This window comes from Scardinius erythrophthalmus (genome assembly GCF_964197995.2).
Source record: "Scardinius erythrophthalmus genome assembly, chromosome: 12".
Taxonomy (NCBI): Eukaryota; Metazoa; Chordata; class Actinopteri; order Cypriniformes; family Leuciscidae; genus Scardinius; species Scardinius erythrophthalmus.
The window spans coordinates 17,075,807-17,100,416 of NC_138232.1; the positions used below are offsets into that span (position 1 = coordinate 17,075,807).

Here is a 24,610-nt window from a genome sequence, read left to right on the forward strand (position 1 = left end):
GTTATGTATTTCACTACTGTATGGGATCATACACAAAATATGACAATATTTAAAGCTCAATAGCATTTGAAGACAATGACTTACAGTCATAAAACAAACTGTACATTGTTCACCCAGGTCTCATGTATGATGCACACCTTTTAGATTTTTGATATTTATGACAATAAACTGTTAAATCATATGCAAATATTATTATGTATTTCACTACTGTATGGGGTCATACACAAAATATGACAATATTTAAAGCTCAATAGCATTTGAAGACAATGACTTACAGTCATAAAACCAACTGTACATTGTTCACCCAGGTCTCATGTATGATGCACACCTTTTAGATTTTTGATATTTATGACAATAAACTGTTAAATCATATGCAAATATTGTTATGTATTTCACTACTGTATGGGGTCATACACAAAATATGACAATATTTAAAGCTCAATAGCATTTGAAGACAATGACTTACAGTCATAAAACCAACTGTACATTGTTCATCTAGGTGTCAGGTATGATGCACACCTTTTAGATTTTTGATATTTATGACAATAAACTGTTAAATCATATGCAGATATTATTATGTATTTCACTACTGTATGGGATCATACACAAAATATGACAATATTTAAAGCTCAATAGCATTTGAAGACAATGACTTACAGTCATAAAACCAACTGTACATTGTTCATCTAGGTGTCAGGTATGATGCACACCTTTTAGATTTTTGATATTTATGACAATAAACTGTTAAATCATATGCAAATATTGTTATGTATTTCACTACTGTATGGGGTCATACACAAAATATGACAATATTTAAAGCTCAATAGCATTTGAAGACAACGACTTACAGTCATCAAACCAACTGTACATTGTTCACCCAGGTCTTATGTATGATGCACACCTTTTAGATTTTTGATATTTATGATAATAAACTGTTAAATCATATGCAAATATTGTTATGTATTTCACTACTGTATGGGATCATACACAAAATATGACAATATTTAAAGCTCAATAGCATTTGAAGACAACGACTTACAGTCATAAAACCAACTGTACATTGTTAATCTAGGTGTCAGGTATGATGCACACCTTTTAGATTTTTGATATTTATGACAATAAACTGCTAAATCATATGCAAATATTGTTATGTATTTCACTACTGTATGGGATCATACACAAAATATGACAATATTTAAAGCTCAATAGCATTTGAAGACAATGACTTACAGTCATAAAACCAACTGTACATTGTTCACCCAGGTCTCATGTATGATGCACACCTTTTAGATTTTTGATATTTATGACAATAAACTGCTAAATCATATGCAAATATTGTTATGTATTTCACTACTGTATGGGGTCATACACAAAATATGACAATATTTAAAGCTCAATAGCATTTGAAGACAATGACTTACAGTCATAAAACCAACTGTACATTGTTCATCTAGGTGTCAGGTATGATGCACACCTTTTAGATTTTTGATATTTATGACAATAAACTGCTAAATCATATGCAAATATTGTTATGTATTTCACTACTGTATGGGATCATACACAAAATATGACAATATTTAAAGCTCAATAGCATTTGAAGACAATGACTTACAGTCATAAAACCAACTGTACATTGTTCATCTAGGTGTCAGGTATGATGCACACCTTTTAGATTTTTGATATTTATGACAATAAACTGTTAAATCATATGCAAATATTGTTATGTATTTCACTACTGTATGGGGTCATACACAAAATATGACAATATTTAAAGCTCAATAGCATTTGAAGACAATGACTTACAGTCATAAAACCAACTCTACATTGTTCACCCAGGTCTTATGTATGATGCACACCTTTTAGATTTTTGATATTTATGACAATAAACTGTTAAATCATATGCAAATATTGTTATGTATTTCACTACTGTATGGGGTCATACACAAAATATGACAATATTTAAAGCTCAATAGCATTTGAAGACAACGACTTACAGTCATAAAACCAACTGTACATTGTTCATCTAGGTGTCAGGTATGATGCACACCTTTTAGATTTTTGATATTTATGACAATAAACTGCTAAATCATATGCAAATATTGTTATGTATTTCACTACTGTATGGGATCATACACAAAATATGACAATATTTAAAGCTCAATAGTCGTTGTCTTCAAATGCTATTGAGCTTTAAATATTGTCATATTTATCAAAAATCTAAAAGGTGTGCATCATACATAAGACCTGGGTGAACAATATACAGTTGGTTTGATGACTGTAAGTTGTTGTCTTCAAATGCTATTGAGCTTTAAATATTGTCATATTTTATGTATGACCCCATACAGTAGTGAAATACATAATAATATTTGCATATGATTTAACAGTTTATTATCATAAATATCAAAAATCTAAAAGGTGTGCATCATACATAAGACCTGGGTGAACAATGTACAGTTGGTTTTATGACTGTAAGTCGTTGTCTTCAAATGCTATTGAGCTTTAAATATTGTCATATTTTGTGTATGATCCCATACAGTAGTGAAATACATAACAATATTTGCATATGATTTAACAGTTTATTGTCATAAATATCAAAAATCTAAAAGGTGTGCATCATACATAAGACCTGGGTGAACAATGTACAGTTGGTTTGATGACTGTAAGTCGTTGTCTTCAAATGCTATTGAGCTTTAAATATTGTCATATTTTGTGTATGACCCCATACAGTAGTGAAATACATAATAATATTTGCATATGATTTAACAGTTTATTGTCATAAATATCAAAAATCTAAAAGGTGTGCATCATACATGAGACCTGGGTGAACAATGTACAGTTGGTTTTATGACTGTAAGTCGTTGTCTTCAAATGCTATTGAGCTTTAAATATTGTCATATTTTGTGTATGACCCCATACAGTAGTGAAATACATAATAATATTTGCATATGATTTAACAGTTTATTGTCATAAATATCAAAAATCTAAAAGGTGTGCATCATACATAAGACCTGGGTGAACAATGTACAGTTGGTTTGATGACTGTAAGTCGTTGTCTTCAAATGCTATTGAGCTTTAAATATTGTCATATTTTGTGTATGACCCCATACAGTAGTGAAATACATAACAATATTTGCATATGATTGAACAGTTTATTATCATAAATATCAAAAATCTAAAAGGTGTGCATCATACATAAGACCTGGGTGAACAATGTACAGTTTGTTTTATGACTGTAAGTCGTTGTCTTCAAATGCTATTGAGCTTTAAATATTGTCATATTTTGTGTATGACCCCATACAGTAGTGAAATACATAATAATATTTGCATATGATTTAACAGTTTATTGTCATAAATATCAAAAATCTAAAAGGTGTGCATCCTACATGAGACCTGGGTGAACAATGTACAGTTGGTTTTATGACTGTAAGTCGTTGTCTTCAAATGCTATTGAGCTTTAAATATTGTCATATTTTGTGTATGACCCCATACAGTAGTGAAATACATAATAATATTTGCATATGATTTAACAGTTTATTGTCATAAATATCAAAAATCTAAAAGGTGTGCATCATACATGAGACCTGGGTGAACAATGTACAGTTGGTTTTATGACTGTAAGTCATTGTCTTCAAATGCTATTGAGCTTTAAATATTGTCATATTTTGTGTATGACCCCATACAGTAGTGAAATACATAATAATATTTGCATATGATTTAACAGTTTATTGTCATAAATATCAAAAATCTAAAAGGTGTGCATCATACATGAGACCTGGGTGAACAATGTACAGTTGGTTTTATGACTGTAAGTCATTGTCTTCAAATGCTATTGAGCTTTAAATATTGTCATATTTTGTGTATGACCCCATACAGTAGTGAAATACATAATAATATTTGCATATGATTTAACAGTTTATTGTCATAAATATCAAAAATCTAAAAGGTGTGCATCATACATGAGACCTGGGTGAACAATGTACAGTTGGTTTTATGACTGTAAGTCATTGTCTTCAAATGCTATTGAGCTTTAAATATTGTCATATTTTGTGTATGACCCCATACAGTAGTGAAATACATAATAATATTTGCATATGATTTAACAGTTTATTGTCATAAATATCAAAAATCTAAAAGGTGTGCATCATACCTGACACCTAGATGAACAATGTACAGTTGGTTTTATGACTGTAAGTCATTGTCTTCAAATGCTATTGAGCTTTAAATATTGTCATATTTTGTGTATGATCCCATACAGTAGTGAAATACATAACAATATTTGCATATGATTTAACAGTTTATTGTCATAAATATCAAAAATCTAAAAGGTGTGCATCATACCTGACACCTAGATGAACAATGTACAGTTGGTTTTATGACTGTAAGTCATTGTCTTCAAATGCTATTGAAGTTAGAAACGTTTATACCAATGTCGCATGTAATTTTGAGACGGTCCCTTAATATGCGAATATCGAACGTCCAACGTCAAACCAACTTCATGCCAGTGTCACGCTGGTATTCCAGTATGTTTCTCTCATTATTAAACTGGATTGCGTAGTTGTTGTAGACACAGAGTTTTCCGTAGAAATATAGTGGTACAATTGTTTAATGAAATCTCCCCACAGTAATTTAGCATCTCAACGTGACTAGTCACAGTCCTCACACAGATATTCATTCATACAGAATCCTTCAAGCAACATGGCATGGGCTCAACAACAATAAGGTGGGAAATATAGACCTTTCGGGCCTCTATGATTTCAGGAGAAAATAAATAATTGTCCATGATTTCCACCTTTGCAGACATTAAGGGAAGAAATTATCGCTTATTACGTAGTTACCTTTACGTAGTTGTCTTTTGGCAGAAGTTGTTTTTCCAATGTGGCTTATGGTACACCATTTGGAATGTTAGACCCCCTAGAGAAACCCAGAGTTAAGTGCCTTGCTTGAGGACATAATAACATGGTAAAAGAGCTAACAGGTTTTGCATTAGCAGCCTGGATCATTAAAACTTATGCTTGCAGCACCACTTCTCTGTAATTTACATAATTGGAACGTAGACTTATCTTGTGCCTATGCTATTTATTCCGTTAGGAGTTTGCCTTCGATATTGGATTATTAGTTCATGCCAAATATACAGTTCAGCAGTCATTTGTCATTTCAGGTGAAAGAACATGGGATCCCACATACCATAACTATTAGATGTTTGAATGAAACTGTCTTATTTCCTATCAGTGCGTTCAGTGCAAAAAGGCCACCTCTCAAATAAAGAAAGTGCCTAATTGGTCAGAACTCATTTGAGTTTAAAATCTTAGGACCCGAACAAAGCTTTAGAGTAGATTAAAAAAACGATCATGGAGAAGCCATGATGGAGTAACCAGACAGACGAGTAACCATGTAGACGAGCAGACGAAAGAACCCAAATCAAGATCAGAAGAACATGGGATAAACAGCTTCATTCAAGCCATCTAACTACTGTCGTCACAATTTTCTTTCTCTTACTTAGTTTTCTTTTCTTTTCCATTGAGAGTCTCGGTTCTAAGTTAAGTTTTGCTGCAAAGTTTCGGTTAAACGATTCGACTGCAAAGCCCGCTTCCAACTTCAAAGACTTTCCAACCATCCGCCAGCACACCACGTGATTGGCCGCCCCCAGTGGTGGACAGTAACGAAGTAAATGTAATTCGTTACTGTACTTAAGTAGTTTTTTTGCGAATCTGTACTTTACTTGAGTATTTCAATTTTGGAAGACTTTTACTTTAACTCCACTACATTTCAAAGTCAAATATCTTACTTTTTACTCTACTACATTTTCAAAATCAGTCGTTCCTTTTTATTTATGAGTGGATAAAAACTTAACCTGTCAAACGAGCCACCAATCACTAGCCTACAACGTGCGTGCTTTGTTTTGAACTTGCCTTGGCGCTATCTGCGTGAACCAGAGCTGTTAAATATGAGAGTTGTGACCATAGACCGTATAAGGTTGCGACACACTAGGCTTGTTCGACTTGAACCGGAGCTGCACAGACCGATCAGTTTGACATCGCGAGAGTGATTGAAAAGCATACAGAGCCGTCTACACTAGTACACTCTAATCGATCTCGCAGTATTTTAATATCATTCGAATGGCCTGTGCAGTGTGCAGCCGCTGTGATCTCGCCGCCGCGCGGTCACGTGATTCGTGTAGCTTTCTATAGTTCCAAACAAATCGCGTTGCCAATGATTTTAAGCGGGGGAGAGCAATTATTTTAATTATTTTATTATAACTACTATTATTGCAGCAATTATCGGTAAATATTGACGCATAATGAGCATTGCTTATTACGTTGACACTAAAATTACTTGCATATAATAGCATTTTTTTTCTGGGGAGTAGCAGAAACACTGCATTAATACGTTTTGGTGTTTAATTTTGGAAGGAAATAGGCTGCTCACATAACGTAGAAAAAAATAAAATAAATAAATAAATTATATATATATATATATATGTATGAATGTGTGTGTGTGTGTGTGTGTGTGTGTGTGTGTGTGTGTGTATTTAATGGCATTGTGCAGGTTTATGTGAATGTATCATAACATTAGGATGTTTATAATAGGCCTATTATAACCATAGATGCTCGTGAAAAATATGTACAGTGAATACTGTAAATGTATTATACCTTATGGGAACAGTCCCCTTCCGTCCAAAATTAAACACACAAAAAATGTATTCAATTAAAAAATATATATAATATAAATTTATATAGAGACTAATTAATGTCATTTTATTAATAGATTGATGTGCCAAGAGTGACATTGGAGTCTTCACGTATAGACTGAGTTAAGCAAGAGTCTTGTGACAAAAATTATAATAGGACATTATAGCCATAAAAAAATCATAGTACTTGGATACTTAAGTACATTTGAAGGCAAATACTTTTGTACTTTTACTCAAGTGAATGTTTAAAGGCAGCACTTCTACTTTTACTTGAGTAATATTTTACCTTGAGTATCTTTACTTTTACTCAAGTACATGGTATGTGTACTTCGTCCACCACTGGCCGCCCCAGAAGTCTATCCAGGCACGAGGAGACCGCCCGCCAATCAACCGGGAAACCCCCTTTTAAGCCGACAAAAGGAATCCCCAAAAGGAACTCAAAGAAAAGTAGCCTCCAGACTCTTAGCTGAACTGGTGCATTGAAATAAACTTAACAACCCGCCTAAGAAACGATACAGTACAAGGGTTAATTTAATGATTGATGGTTCGTTCAGGTCATGTCTTATAAGTGCATATAGAAACTTGGGATTTCATTATCTCACTCTTAAACTCATTCTTTCCTCACTCTCTTTCTTTCTGCAACTACTATGATTGTCCATGACCGGAAGGTCTGGCTATTGGGAAATGGAATCAGAGAGTAGACAGAAGACAGCCTTTGTTACATCTGCAGGTCTATTTGAATTTTTGCGTCTTTCCTTTGGCCTCAAAAATGCTGCTGCTTCCTTCCAGAGGCTGATGGAGCATGTTTTCTGGGAACTGAAAGGAAAATGTTGTCTTGTGTACATTGATGATGTAATAGTGTACTCAGAAAATGAAGAAAAGCACTTACAACATCTCAATCAAGTGTTTAGCTGTCTCTACAATGCATCTCTTTTTTTAGAGATCCCTTACTTTCTTGGGCCATCTCATATCTGGAAAAGGAATCAAGACTGATCTGTCCAAGGTGTCTGCAGTATGTGAGTTTCCTCTGTTCCTCAATCTCTCAAGGACGTGCAACGTTTGTTTTTTTAGGATTGTCAGGATGGTATCATCGATTTATACCCACATTTTCAGAGAAGGCTGCTCTGCTACATGCCTTAAAACAAAAGAAAGCCACATGGTCCTGGACGGATGATTGCCAAAAAGCTTTTGATACCATCAAGAGGGACCTAACCAATGCATTGGTGTTAGTTCCACCTGACTTTACCAAGCCATTCAAAGTACAGACGGATGCTAGTGTGGCTGCCTTATTTACTAAATGGTTTAAAATTCATGTTAATGTTTATGACCCTCCCTAAAATCATATTTATAGCACTTGTTCAAAGAAGCACGTGCAGTTATAGTCTGATGTATGTCCAGTGGATGCGCACTTCAGAGTCTCGGCAGAAGCATGTCATCTGTACTTTTCGCCAATGTTATTTTATAAATACTGAAAATTCAGACATCAAATACTAATCATTTCACATACTACTTTTCAACTTTTAATTAAACTTTAAAAAATGTTTTTTAGATAATATATATAATTTATATATTTTTGTAGTTATCACTTGCTATTTTGTTATCAAAAAACAAAATTCCTTCATTTTTAAGTATGGCTCAAGTGTCCAAATTCAGAAATAATTTAAGACCAATTACACAGATAATTAAAACGCTTCTGAATCTCTTTCCTAGCTTGTGTGTGTGTGTTGATTTGTGGTGATCAGGCAGATGCTGCTGTATGAGTCAGCTCATTAGAGGGGGTTAATTGAAATGGTGACTTAAGGCTCAAATATGTGTCAGTTTGTCTGGGACCAACAGCTTTGTACTCAGAATTAAACATCTAAATCTGTTACTGACCTTTTAAAGGGTTTTAGATCATGCACTGCATTGACAAGAAAGAAAGGTGAAGTTCAATGGGTTTAAATTGGTTTTACTGAAAATGTGTCCTGTTTTGGGGAACATCTATAGCCAGCACTGAAAATAGCACATTTATAGCATTAAAAAACAAGACGCATAATTTCTCAGATTGGCTTCATTATCATTATTATATTCCACTATCCTCCTGCCATAAATTTGTCTTGCTTGCTCTTCAGTCTTGATATTGTGATCTACAATAACACCACAAATTTTACTGTTACTGTTTCCATCAGAAGACTGAGTCGATATTTTAGATTTGAGAAGGATATTGCTGACATTTTGTTCACCACGGTGATGTTTGCAACCTCGTTACGGTAGATATGCTTCTCATTAGTTACCCCATTCAACTCACAGTCCTCCTGACAATATCTCAACCCTGACTGTGAATTGTGCCTGGACATTGGGTGCCAAAGGAAAGATTGTCTAATTGTAAATCTCCTTTTGTCTTAAGCATGCCGTAAAATTCGCCCTTACCCATTGCTTCATTTCTTCTCTAGAAGGAACAAATCTCTGTCAGAGCTTATTGTGTTTAAAATGGTTTGGCTTTAATGTCCAACCATATATCTGAGCTACACATGCACCTCTGTTTTGAAATAAGGGAGCATTTGACCACCTTTATTTCCAAAACTAGAAAGTGAGCAAACATCTGAATATTTAATTAGTGCTGCACATGCAAGTTCTCTTGAGATGATGACATGAGAGTGCATGAGGTTGACGTGCATGATCTCTTGAGATCATGACATAGAGAGTGCATGAGGTTGACGTGCATGATCTCTTGAGATCATGACATAGTGCATGAGGTTATCCCTCCTGATGGTGAGAGATCCACATCCTATTCCTAAGTAAAGGAATTTGACATCATCCACATCTTAACTAAAGGAATCTGAGCAGTGCATCCTCAGTCTTTTATCTAAATTGTTTCTTCAGTCACACATTTAGTCCTTTGATAAGATAGAATCAATATATGAGCTATACAACAGACATAATAACATCATGCTTTCTCAGACTTTTTGTAATTTTTTAGGAAAAATGCACATTTTGCATATGGATGCACACTTCAGAATGTGGAAGTAGTAGGTCATTCATACTTTTCGCATACTTTTTTAGTAAAAATACTACTTGTTTAATATACTACTTTTCACCAGTACAGAAGTGAAGTATGTACATTCAGGTGCAGGGCTTGAGTTGGTTAAAAATAATCAGAAATAAATGGCTTAGAAGAGTGTTTCTGAAAAAGGTTTAGCAGGAGTTTTTAATAAATTTTTTTTTTTGCAGTTACCACTTGGTTTGACTGCTTTTGCCTTACATTCAATGCTTTGATATGACAGATGCTATATATATATGCTAAAACAGATATAATCACATGATTCTTTCCCAGACTCTTGGCATTTCTAAAACTTAGAAGTTTGTAATTTCTAGGAAAAATAAAAAAAAATCTGATTGTCCATTGAATGCACACTTCAGAATCTCAGTGGAAGTAGGCTAGTAGGTCATGTGCTGTTTTATAAATATTGCTAATTCAGACCTTCTTCTCACAGTATGGTACTATGCATATTCAGACAAGACTAAAAATAGTGAAAATGGTTTAGAATATTAGTTCAGAGATTTTTATTTTTGCAGTTACTTCTTGGTTTAATAACTGATTCTGCCACATTTTCAGTGTTTTGATTTGACAGATGCAATATGTGCTACAACGAACGTAAACACATGATACTTTCATCTAGCCATTTCAAAAACGTTAAAGTTTTTAGTTTCTAGGAAAATGCATATTTTGTGGATATTATGGTTCTTTAATTGGTTTTGTGTTTTTGATGCTTTACACAATAACAATCAGTGCAACAGTTGCTGTGCAGCCATAATGCAGTATTAGAGGCTATGTTGTGACTCATTTGAAATATCTCCCTTGGTGATGCTCCCAGGCGCTAGTGATTTAACCACAGCTCATGCTATGCATGACTAGTCTCATTTTTCTGGGCCAGACCTAAGCAGAAGGAGAGCGTCAGCCCCCCTGCAGTCAAAGAACACCTACACTATACACTGAGATTCATACAAACCATTTGCAGCCCACATGCAAACATTTACCCACACAAACGCATCTATTCCACTGTCACTGTTTACTGCGGCAACACCTGTAAACTTGGAGAGCCTGCGGGGAGAACAACATGAATCATCTTATTGCATCTAATCACTGAACTAACTCAATGAACTGAGAACCAACTCTTTTTGATATGTTCGATTCATAATGAACTGAAGGGCTGAATGTGCTGAAGCTTATAGTTAGAGCATATGAAGTGAACTGGGGATTTGACTGATGCATGAGGCAAAATTTATAAGCAGAACAATAAGTGTTACAAAAAAATGTAATTAAATAAGCTGACGACTTCACTGTACAACAGTTTTATCAACCAATATGAAACATGGAAGATAATTCATATTAATTTTAATACTTGTTTAATGTGAATGTGTTGATTCTCATGATCCCATGATCTCCATCAGAGGGCACTGCACCCCACTCCTTAATCTCACCAACTACATTTCCCATAACCCATTGCCTGGACTCAGTTTGATTACTTCCACCTGTGTGTCATTTGCTTGTCAATGTTGCCTATAAGCTCTGGGTGTTTGTCAAACGGAAGGCTACATCCTATGTAGGATGCATATCTCGGCTGCCACGTCATGAAACGTTGCTGAAGCCTTCATTTTGCGTCCTTCATTCTGCCTGTTTTGAAGGATGTGTCGGATGTATCCTTTGTGGCCTTATATTACCCACGATCCTTTGCACACATTCCAATTTAAGGAAATAAACTGACGGAGAACGAGTCTGTTGTCTGTACTGAGCTTATCTGAGTTTATTATGAAATGTAAGACTAAAATAATGTTTTTTGGAGATGAAAGTATAGATGTTAGCTTTTGTTTAGCTGTAAATTAATCACTAATACTGACAATAATGTAATTCACTGTAGTGCATTAATAAAAAGCCAGTTAATATAAAGATTTGTAATACCATATTTTTTCTAAATTAAGTTGTATTATTTTCGTGCCGTGACTGTGGAGACGGGAACATGTTTGACGGAGTCATGCGCTCTTACTAGACCGTCTCATTCTATATAGCATTTTAATTGCTGAGGAGAAGTCTAGTCTATACCCTCAAAAGGACTGAACTAGGAAGGAGGCGTCTCGGTAGGATGCAGACTTCAGTTTGAGAAACACCCTTCCACTCACACCTTGTGAAGTCTTGTTGATGTTGCAACTCCATTTTCTGAGTATTTTGGTTTCCTGTTCTTTGGTTTTGATCTTCTGCCTGTTACCTGGATTGCCTTGTTTGCCTTAATACCTGTTTCTTGTACTTTGTATGTTATATGGATTATTCTTACTACTGTGTTTTTGACCTATTGCCTGTTCTTGGCTATTATGGATTACTTTGAAATAAAGCTGCGTTTGGATCTTTCACCAAGTCTTAGAGCAGTTTGGTAACAGAATGCATTATATGTAAAAAAACAACAACATATAAAACAAAAAATATTTACTGGTAATTTTCTGCCAGGATATTATCCAGTAATTTTATGGAAATTTCCATTAACCCTTAAAACACAACCGAATACAATGCTTATTTCAAAATACAGGCAAAACACATGTAAAAAAACAATAAGGAAAATTCCTTCATATTTATACACATTATTATTTTTTACAGTGATATATATATATATACACACTGTAGGCTATATGTTAAATATGGTTGGCCAGTTGTACACACTACACCTTTATTTTCCACAGCTGTAAATCCAATTCATACAGCCTATGTTTGTTATGGATATATACTATAGTAATGGATTTTAAGGTTTTTATTTTTATAAGGTTTTGATAAACACGGTCGCCATCCAAATTTCCTCCTGCTGACTGTCTCCATCCTGCTGTGAACATCTAAGGAGATGGTGTTCTTGGTCCATATCACAGCATGAGAGGGGCCACATAGTGCAAGTCATGCATTTAAATGTTTATTGTGAGCACAGGGCTTGCTGTAGTAGCATTATGTGTATGGGCCTGGAAAAAGCTGATAAAAATGGATAAACATTCAAGCCTCTGAGCATCATTGATAACTGGTGTTGGTGTTGGTATCTGCATTCACATATGTGACTCAAATGTTTGCGAGTATTTTGTGTAGCCTTACCGAAAAATCGCTTGTAGGTTCAACATCATCCAAGGTCTAATAGATGTCACAGCAGAGATGAATAAACGCCTTCATGTTGTTATAATATTAAATAATGATGAAATATATTTTCTTATGAAAGGCTATAATAAGTGATTGGTCTAAAAATTAATAAATAGATTTTAATAAGTGAGAGGTGGATTAGCCTAAGTGTAAAATAAATGTGTTCCACAGTGAAAATCAGATGTGAAGTCAATTTAATTTGTACACAGTTTGGCAAATCAGAGAAGCACGTCACGTGAGTGCCTCCTCGCGCTCATTTTAGATGATGACAGCATGGTGAGATCATGAGAATGACGTTATGTTGCTAAACTGCAACAGTGCAAGTGATACAGTCATACAGTAAGACGTTCGTTTTATTCGTTTTAACCAATTATTACTCTGTTGAAACAGTTACGATAACGTATTATTGTTAAAAAATACCACATTATTGATTAAAGTGTGATCAATTTCAACTTTAACTTCAACTATATTTTCTGTTCTTATGTCGGAAGCGTTTGGGATTGAAAATAAAGAAATTAACATTAAGCATGGGAAGCCAGTAAGCCTACCCGAATATGAATTTCACTGGAATAGAATAGAATAGAGGTAGGCTATTCAGATATTTCCTCAAGGAAGGTGTGTACATACAAATGTTGCAGACTTTCTTTTCCTTGCCAAAAATGAAACAATGAAGATGGTTATGGTGTGACGCAATAGGCTCCGTACATGTTGCTCTTGCTCCTCCCTCCGCCGGGAAACTCACAGTACAGCGGCAGTGCTCGAGTTCAGGATGCCGAGCTCTGGAAACATTCAGAAAGTCACACGCCTCTCCTAGTCTGCATAACAGACTACAGACATTCTTTATTACAGGAGGAAGAGTTTACCTCTGGACCTGAAGCTCATTTTTGTGTGGAGTAGAACACGTAAGACTTTGATAAGATAGTTGGAGCAAATCTGGGGACAGTCAGAAGTGCGATTACCTCAGGTGAGACATTCTTCACATATTTCACACTGTGAGTTCAAGCGGATGATCTCAGGCAGCAGTTATAACGGTAAAACTGATCGATCACTTCATCTCCCCTGTCATCTTTTAATCATAAACCACGATGACGTTTTCATTAATTTCCTATTTGTTTAGTCACATTTTATAATTCAGTAACCTGTTTTATGCGCGCGCTTATCCAAACACTATGTAGCCTACACTAGATATTGTTCCTCCAGTGACCAGTCTAATGTTTGTTTATCTACCCAACACGATTCATGTTGTGGTTTTGCTTAGCAGTTGAATATCAGAGGCAGTACAATTTTCTTGGGGTTTCCTCCTCCGGGAGCAATGTCGGTGTTTCCGTGTCCATGATGTCAATCGACGTCCAATTCGTGGACAAATAGTTCTTTGTCGGAACTTTTAGTGAACCGATTGAACCGGATTACTAATCGGCTATGCTGTCTATGCTCAACCCAAGGCTGAACAAGTGTTGTTATATTCAGATATTTAATTATGTAGCCTAATTTGATTGTTTGTTTGGAAAGTGGAAGCATAAAAAAATCGGTCTGAGCAGTTTGTGAGTCAAACTCAATTAAGGGATTAATTGAACTGGGAATCATCTCTTTCAGATATGTCCAATTCATAATGAGCTGAATGAGCTGAGTTACTGAACTGAGCATTTAACTGATGGTGCGACAGTTATGTTTGTATGACAGTTTTTATCTCTAACTTTAAAAAAAAATTTTTTTTTAATGTAAATTCATTATTACAAGCGAATTATACACCTTATATTTAGATTCTTTGTTATTTATATAATGGGTGCAACAGATTAAAATGGTATAGCCTAGAAATTACAGTAGCCTAAACTTTTTTTTTTTTTTTTTACACATTCAACAATAAACCTTTAGAGACAGGACTATTGTGAGCTACAAGGTTGTTGGTAAATTCTTATTTTTTCATGGAATTTTGAAATGCGCAGTGTTTATTATAAATGATTTATATGTGCACCCCATTTTTTTCATGCATTTCATGTTTTTTCACATAAGTCATGTGCCCTCCTAATCTTAATAACTTCCCCTCTTGGAGCCACCTCTAGTCTCTTCTCGGATGATGTGTTTTTCGGTGTGAAGGTGGGACAACCTGAGATCACAGCATTAGCAAACCACAATGATCCAATCACCTAATTAAAGGAGAACTCCGGTCAATTTTAACATTGAGCTCATTTTTTTGTAAATTTGCAGTGCTGTCAGTACAGAGAACAACGACAAAAATCAGTGAACTCGACAATCGACTACTTTGGACTTCGACCGAAAACAGGAAGAAAATACAGGTATGAGCGCTGGCTGAATAAACATCACTTTTATTAATATCTTTCACATCTACTGCAGTCAGATTCACCCGCGTTCACTCTGAAGGAATCACTCACATTAGCTGTGCACTTGTAATGACACATCAAGGATGTTAAGAGACTAAAAGCAGGTTTAAAACTTGCCCCATTGAAGTCAACAGGGTGCAATTTTTAAAAAGAGGATAACAAGGTGTAGGCAACACCGATTTTTGTCGTTGTTCTCTGTATTGACAGCACTCCAAATTTACAAAAAAATGAGCTCAATGTTAAAATTGACCGGAGTTCTCCTTTAATAGACAAAATAAAGTCGTGGTCTACAGTATGGTGCAGAAGAGTTGTGTGTGCTGTGTAAACATGATGGTTATTACCTCTAGACTAAATATGAGCAGGCATTTACTCATCTCACCTGCATAAAACAGATTAAATATTTTATGTATTTAATCTCACTTTATTAACCAATGTCTTTGATGCTGACCTTTGACAATCCAATTCAACCATAATAATAAACAAAAGTGACTTTAGTTAAACATCACATTTGCATTTCATTTTTTTTGGTTTTATTGCTGAAGTAAGAGGGTGCTTCTCATTTCTTATTTGTGCATCCTCGTTTCCTTTCCTTGCGTCTCCACCCCCTGTAGGATGCGAGGGAAGGCTGCAAGGAAAGAAAATGAGGACGGAGGAATCTAAGGAAATCTTATTCGTATATTGGAATATTCTTGATCACTTGAGCGTCTCTTCAAAGCGTCATCAGCTGCACTCAAAGGATCTGACCTTATGTTGTTAAAGTTTGGTTATTTAAGAAATAATTAAATAATAAAGATAAAGCAAGATTCCCTATTGATATATGTGTGATGTGATTTATTTAAACTGCAAAGTTAAAGCATAAATTCTAAATTATTATGATAGATTTGAAGGGGGAGGAGAATTTATACGAGCGTTAGGTTTCTCAACAAGAAAGACTTTTGCATAGGATACACCTGTGCATCCTCACTCATAGCTCCTCTGGAAGCTTCCTCATTCCTCGTTCCTCGCCTCCTCGCGGTGCATTTAGAGAATTGAGATGTCCTTCAAGATGGCTGAATTTGATGGGTTTCCGGGTCACGGGCTGGAGGACGGAGGAGTGAGGAAACGAGGAAGTATCAATTTGAGTATTGAGAAGCACCCAGTGTTGAGCTCTCTTCTCCTGCAATCCCGAATGGCAGCACAGCTGAAAGTTTTGTTTGAGATGCGCCCTCTACTGTACAGGCTTGAATTTTTAGTGTGAAAGAGCCTTTCATCCATTTCAGTCGTATCTGTATGGTGATTCACTATCCATGAATTTTCTTGCCAATGATTTTTCTTCAGGGGTAGGTCACCAGGTCTTTCCCAAACCCTTCCCATTACATGGCTTGAGACTCACACACACATGCATTCACACCTACGGACAATTTACTCTCCAATTCACCAATACTACATGTTTTTGCATTGTGGGGTAACCCACACAGACATAGGGAGAACATGCAAACTCCACACAGAAAGGCCTCCTGGCTCGAAAAAGCCAAAAATATAACTTTTTTTTGTTATTACAAACAAACAAGCAATTCCAGCCCAGGTGAGAAAAAGTAATGCAGAAGTAACACATTCCATTCCATAAAAAGTAACTTACTCAATAAGTTACTTTTTTAGGGAGTAACGCAATATTGTAACATTACTTTTAAAAGTACATTTCCCCTATACTGCTGATTTTCAAAAACTTTTTTGCTTCAAATCAAAGTTTGTAACCACCTTGTAGCTCGTTGGTTTGGTTCATGGCTTTTATAACTCTTTCATGAAGACTTTTTAAAAAATCCCTATTGAAAAAATATTTCTGGAACCAAGGCCGATAAAGAAGAAGAAGGCTTTTGTACCGGTCTTTTTACCGGTTCTTTGAAAGGAACCATTTGAAAGAATCATTGTATATGTTTCGGACTTTGCACAACAGAAAATCAGAAAAGGAGTGTAGGATTCCAATTGCTTATCAACTTTGATGGGTTGATCAATTTCTGATCCTCTAATTAAAAAGCATTGTAATTAAAATGGTTAAAGATCTGTTTGGGCTTGTAACTGAAAGGTAGGTTCAAACCCTTTTAATTATCACTTTTGTGTCACTTGAAGTTGGTCATTTGGGTGTAAACATCTATTGGTTTGAACTTTTTGCCCAGTTCTGCAGCATTTAATTTGATAATCACATGTGGGTGCAATTGAAGGCACAATCCCAGAACATGTGGACTCTGTTTTGAGTGGCTTCGCTATATCACCATATTTCCTCATCGCAATAATCAAACCATTTCTGATTTGTCTGATTTGTTGTCTCTAGCTTTAAATATGCAATTTCACTGCATAATGAAAGCATAAAAGTGACCAGCTGGATATAAACTAATACAAATAGATGGTAGCAATTGTGACATTAAACATTTGGATCGGAATTGCGTGTTTTTGTCACATTGTTTTAACTGTTTGTGGTAGGCTACTAATGTTAGCGTCCTCTCAGCCTCGACAGAAAACACTGCTGTTCTCTACTAATGCAGAATCAAGTCAAGTCAACAAATTAATTTCTTTAAAATAATATGAAAACATGTACGGTAATGTATTGTATAACATACCGTTTTATTGTCTGTTTTAAATCCACATGAAGTGTAGCATGCTTGTAAATAGGGCTGGGTATTGATTCAGATGTCCCGATTCGATTCCGATTCACAAGATCTCAATTCAATTTGAATCTTTATTTTCGATTTGTTATTGTTTTGTTGTTTTTGAGCCATGTATCCTTGTATTGTAATAAATAAGGTTATGACAACAACGTTTTTAGATCCCAGTGAAATTTAACAATCCTCGATTCCAATTTTGATACCACAGCTAAAACTACTTATATAAATTTCAAAGATTATTAAAAGTAATAATCAGTTTAAAGAAAACAGTCATTAATAAAAAAGAACAAATAGTTAAACTACAAGGAATAGCACAATTAAAGACAATAGAACATAGATACAAATGAATAAACATTTTGAGATAAATTTGTGTGAATTTGTCCACTTAAGCGCAAGGAGACGTCAAAGAGAATTAATTTGATTATTTACACGGTGTCTGAGACGTGCAGCCGTGCGAGTTCTCTTGCGCTTCAATGCTTAAATTGGCAAAGCTTGAAAACTTGTGCAAATTATAAACTTTCGTGTCCATAAAGCACTGGCCCGGTCGGGACACTGACAGTGTCCTTCAACTGTCCAGAACGTCTTTCAAGCTGAAAGGCGGTCTTGCATTCACCTTGTTCAGCACTGAATGAATGTCAGGGTCCTCACTGTAAAGAAGACTAATAATAAGATTAACGTCAATCAGATATGATGTTTAATGTTTGCGGGAATACATATGGAAAAAATATTGATTCGTGGCTCGATATATAAAAAAAAAAAACACAAATCGATATCGAATTGACTACATAAAAAAAAACCCACAAAACGATATAGAATTAACCACATTTTAAAAAATGAAGAATCAAAAAATATTTTTTTTTGCCCAGTCCTAGTGTCAAAACAAACTCCATGAGGCTTCAGTGATAGTTTTTATTTCGCCAATGGAGGCCGCTCTTGTACAGTATAATGATAGCAGCCCCATCTCAGCCGCTCTAGCAAGGGACGCAACCCAGAAAAACTATCGGTATGGATTTTTGGTATGGCAAAACCGATCAATCGGTCGACCTCTATTTAAGATGTTCCAGCATTTGACCTGAGTTAATATTTGTTTAGGTGAGCATTTGGTTTTATGTTGTTGACACAAAATTGAACATCATCAAAGTTGTTTTGATATTTGATAGGGAACTTTATATGAATATATGTTATCACAAGAGCCTTCATGGAAAAAGGCTTTACGTAAATGGCCACTTGGCTTGTCTCCCTCCATATTCATTGCTGATCTGTTTTAATGTCAGATTATCTTATATCATGTTTGGTTCAGCAGCAACTCCAGGTGGCTCTAACAGATGGTGTGGAAAACATTGCATTATGGGGTCTGTAGAGTTATATTTGCTGAATGAAAGTCAGGTAACATTGACATTTTTTATACGTTTACTTTGTTCACTAGGTCACTTGTGTACTGGCCGGAACATCATTGCATAATTGTGGCAAAACAGGTTTCTGATTTCACAATATTGCTTAGAGTAAAATGACAGGAAATGCTTAAACATGGGCGTTGCTGTCGTTAACATGTTTGCGCAGGCATTCAATCTAAACAATGTTTCGCTTTGTTAATTTATGTTAGAATTTAAATACATCTGCTGCCTGAGAAAATGGGATGCAGGGAAGCATGTCGTGCTCGTCATTGATTTGAACAAGAAAGGTGATTTGCCTCATCAGAGAGAGTATGCCAGTGAATCAAAAGCAAATATGGTTAGAGCAGAGTAATTCAGTCTGAAACTGGTGTCATATTACTGCCTGATACGTGAAATGCATGGCAAAAACTTGTTGCCTGCTCTACTTTCCATTAAGTGACTCAGGAATGAAGTATGTGTTCCCTTAAGAGAGTCAAACTATGCCTACACTTTTCTTCTTCAGTGTTTTCATGATTGAATTTGTCTGTCTAAGAATTTTCCCACACAGAGGTTTTTGTCACCATTCCTCTCTTATTCTCTCTCATTGCAGGCTCCATCACTTCACCAAGAAGAGAAATGAAGCTCACGATCAAGTGAAATGATGTAAGTATCTCTAATTAGATTTTATAAGGCCTTGGATTATAGCATTGAGGCATATGACTAATACTGATTACTCATTTCCTAATGGTTAATGAATTGTTAATGAGATGTAATTTACATTTCTGTAATTTGGTTAAGTTGTTTTGTTTTGGAGTATGTAAAACTAGCCATGTGATATTGTACACATTTCATGCAAATGTTTTTTTTTTTTTTATGAGATGGAGTTTGATGACACATTCTTCTAATTGTCTTTCTTAAAATTTTCCAAATCATGTAGCTTGATGGGGAGAGGCATGCTAATTGGTTTTAAGCAATCTGACTTGCGATCTTCTACTGAAAATAGAAAATAAAATCTCATAGACTTTAGAGCTGCATTGTACTGTATATCGGCACCAAATTGCTTATCGGCTGATATTTTTACATTTATCGGTATCAGTCAATATTGTGAATGTTTAATATTGTGGTGTATAATTGTGCATTTTGAATTACCTTTGTCCCCAACCACAGCTAAATTAAAAAAAAAAATCAATAATTGAATTACACTGTTTAATGTAATCTTTAGCAAACTTTTCATACTGTACATTATAATGTTATGATGCCTCAATTTACTTGAAGCATTTAAAATGATTGATTTTAGTTTTTAGTGTTTTACTTTAGACAAAAAAGTATCAATTTAATATCGGCCATAACATTAAAATAATTATTGCCTTATCTGTGTCAGATAAGAACTGTTATAAAGGTGCATCCCTAATAGACTTACATTGAAGGTGGGACCCGAGTCATATATTTTTTCAAATTTGCCAATGGCGACCATTTAAAACACTCCAGCAGTGTTGTTATTGTTAACTACAACTAACACTATTAAAAACATTTTTCGTTAATTGAAATAAAGATGGAATGAAATAAAAAATAAATCTTCTTTTGAGAAACTTAAACTCAAAAAATGTGCATGAGAATTAGAAATGTTCCTTTAGCAACTGATTGTAATAAGTTGAAGTACTAAAATTACTAAACCTAAATAAATATAAATGAAAGCTACAGTAAATAGAAATATTAAGAAAAATGACAAAAGCAAATAACAAAATTACTAAAACTTAAATTAAAATGAAATGAAAAGAGAAAATATGAAAATAAAAGATTGTGATACTTACATTTCAATAGGTACTCCTCATGTTTTAATTAGAAAATATACAAATCTATGTAATTTTGTTGGAAGCTTTGTAATAAAACAACAACAGAAATCATTTGTATTAGGCAGCATTGGAATGGGACTTTGGTGTATAGTGAGTCAACTAAACACTTTCACACTGTTTGAGCTTAAAGATTTGACCATTCCAGCATGGAAGAAGATAGTGAGTCATATCCATAGTGAACCGTTTTACAGATGTCCTCTCTTTCCCACAGGTTTTTGTTTATCACGCTTGCGCTTCTTGGGAATTTCATTACCGTTTCACAAGGTGAGTCGTTGATGCATTTACTGTAACTACTATGCTAAAATGATGCTTCCTGTTTTCATTCAAATTATCTGTGTTATCCTGACCAGCTATCTAGCGTATTCACATTGTTTTCCATTTCCCATTTGCTGTCGAGGCAAAGACCTACAAAACATGCTGGACACCCACCAGCTGTCAACAGTCCCTCTGTCCACCTCAGAGATGCATTAGTGTGGGTTATGCTTGAGCGCACAGAGTGCAGCAGGCTGATGAATGGACGGAGAGATAGGAGAAGACAGAGAGATAGTGAGAGAGAGAGATAGATTGAAAGTAAGGGCTTGAGGAGGGTGGTGATTACACCCACATCATGAATCAGACTATAAACCTTTAACGGCCACACAGGGGCCTCACCTATAGACAGATGTACAGATGAGAAAACAGTAGTGCAACTGGTAACTGAAGGTGAAGTGTACTGTCATTTAATTTTGTAATTTTCTGCTAAATGAATGAATGTAAATGTATAGGGATGCACAATATCAGTGCCATTTTGATTTGTTAATAACATAAAATTAATATTGGTGCATCCCTAAAGTCTGATGTCAAAATATTTTTCCCATTTTAATATGCAGAGACAACTGAGTAAGCCATTTGTAGGTTGATTTCAACAAAAAAATTAAATACTGCGGCAATATTGCTATTTTTGATCATACTGACCAGCCTGTCACAATTTATAGCTTTCACGTGATGTCAGACCCTTATAGGAACGGCCACCTGGAGGGCAAAACAAGGCTTTCCTCAATTGCCTGCTTTTTTACCAGGTTTGTACTAAGTGCTAATGTAGTAAGACAGTGATATTAAAAGACCAAATTCAGTATACACTTTATTAAATATACATACTGTGTACAGGCAGGCAAATAAATCCTATAAAATAAATAATATAAATGCAACGCTCAGTTTCTTGTTAAGCATTTTTCCATAGAAATCTTCATAAAGAAAACGGCTAACCATTTAGAGCGTTGTGTTCATATTCGGGGCTCATCTGCTTGCTTGTATATAGAATGTATCATCAATAAGCTGTACACTGAATTTGATCTTTTTATATAACTGTTTTAGTACATTAATGCACTTTAAAGGGGAACTATGCAGTTTTTTTTAGCTTAATTTACCTTAACTGAACAGCTTCGGAGTCACTGGAATGGTTATATGACTTTTTTCGGATTGAATGGTGGTCTTTTCGCACCCCCCCTAGCACCTGTGAGCGGAAAAACCACCCTTGAAACTTTGGGCCGGCGAGCCGTCAGGAAGTATCGTGTGATATTAGGTCTCGCGATGTAACTAATTGCTTTACAGCACTGCAGACATACACTATCTAAACATTTATATGCTAGCCTTCTGTGTATCATACATACCTCAGTGGAAATGGCTCTGTGCATTCGCCGGCTTCTTTGAAAACAAATGCACATGACCAGAGGGAGAAGATGGGAGGGGGGAGAGTCGCCAACGAGTTTTGACGACAGTGTTGTCGAATATCTATTCCGAAGCTGCAGGGGGAGCTCTATAGAGAAACCTACAAGCAAAAAGTGAAGAAATTGCCAAAACTGCTTAGCACCGTTAAGCGTTTTAGATCATCCCACTGTATTAGGGAAATACTGCAGCAGGTGCTCAATATAATTCTCAAGACCAAAACTTTGCAGTTTTCTTCATTTGAGTGGTGATCTAAATATTTATGGCTGAAAACAGATGGAAAGTTGACAAGCCTGTGCTGCAGTTCTATGGATGTTTTGTCCTCCAGGTCTCTTTTTAGTCATGTGACTGAAAACTGAATAACACAGTAACTCCACTGATGGCATTATTTGGGGCTGGGGTTATCTGTCTTACCGACCAATGGCAGATGGGGGAGTATTCGGGAAACTTGTTTGGGAATAGTCTTTATTGTTGTAGTTCCGTGTGGTGCAGAAAGTTAACACACTACATTTAATACATTAATCATGCTCTTTATTAAGAAAAAAAACCTTGAAGATGTTAAGATTTTCTTAAAATAAGTGTAAGTACACACACTCAAGATAAAAAAAAGACTATCTTGTCTGGAAATATATGATAGCTCGCTTATGTTGCAGTTCTACATAAGTTGTGTCGTCCTTGAGCAGCTTTCAGATGAATGTTCAATTCTGAGCACTTCTAAGAATTGAATCTGTCTATGGCATTGGTCTGCCGTTTGATTGTTTTTCCCCACTGTTTGATTTTTCAATTTGAACAGTATTGCAAATCAATGTCACTCACGTTGAGATCCTTGTGGTTCAGGTCTTGCTGCTCCGAGGCCTTCAGATGGCAGGGGTGGTGTTTATGAAGACCTGAAGTGGACGTCTCTGCTATGCTGTGAGCTGCCCTTTGCTCAGACAGTTGACAGTGGTCTTTCAGAACACCAACCTACAGAACCGTGTCAGCTGCTAAATGCTACAAAACCCGAATCACTCATCCTTTCTGGTAAATTCATCGTGTCTGATATTACAGTCATTGTTTTGATTAATTTATAGCTGTAATGTTAACACTGGCATTTTAGGAATAAAGAAATATACATAAAAAAGTACTGTTTTTTTGTCCATGTTTGCAAAAATGTTGGAGTAGCAATAGTCACAGTATTGTCGATCATCTGATTAAGCTGATAATATGTAATTGTCTTTTCATTAGAGAAGAGCTATAATTGATTTTTGCTTCACAATTAAATGTCTTTATCAGCGTTCTGTCAGCATATGTAATATGCGTTTGGTTGTTTACGTTTTGACGTCAGTACCAGAGAAAGGTTCAATACATTGAATTTCCTTTAAATGTTTTCTTGCTCTGTCAGGAAAGATAAAGACATTTTATAATGAGCTGATTTTCTTCACTACTCATACACTAACGTTCAAAAGTTTGGAGTGATTAATTATTTTAGAACTTAGAACTTTTGAACAGTAGTGTTCAAAATAAATGATAGACAATTTGTGAGTTAGTCTTGCTATTTTAAGTTCTCAAAAAAGCTGTTTAGTTTATATTTGCATGAGATGACCTTGTCCATTAAGTGAAGAAGTCTTAGCTACAGCTATGAACCAACACATGCCAACACAAATGCTAATCAATTCTCATTACTTACTCTTGATCTCTTCTCTGCAGTAGGCGTCAGGACAAAATCTACAAATAAATGTATATTTAAATGGAAATAAATTAGAGTTTACAATCCTATTAAAGTGTGAAGTAGCTTTTCAAAAATAGAGGGAAAAATAAAGGAATCAATACAAATACAAATAGATGTAGATGCTTTTTTTTTATATATATATATATATATATATATATTTT

At 35.2% G+C, this 24,610-nt stretch overlaps 1 protein-coding gene across 3 annotated transcripts in view; it reads left to right on the forward strand.

The window, feature by feature from the left end:
* Positions 1-24,610, forward strand: part of lepr (leptin receptor) — a gene marked incomplete at its 5' end in the record, with an annotated part of 55,728 nt that overhangs the window by 6,272 nt on the left and 24,846 nt on the right. The window contains 4 exons of one of the 3 annotated variants that reach the window (XM_081380563.1): positions 13,565-13,797; positions 19,795-19,847; positions 21,249-21,301; positions 23,579-23,761. In XM_081380563.1, the coding sequence (XP_081236689.1) occupies positions 19,843-19,847; positions 21,249-21,301; positions 23,579-23,761 (241 nt within the window). Of the gene's footprint in view, positions 1-13,564; positions 13,798-19,794; positions 19,848-21,228; positions 21,302-23,578; positions 23,762-24,610 lie in introns of those variants that run through there. The other 2 variants (XM_081380564.1, XM_081380562.1) reach the window with 2 other exon arrangements.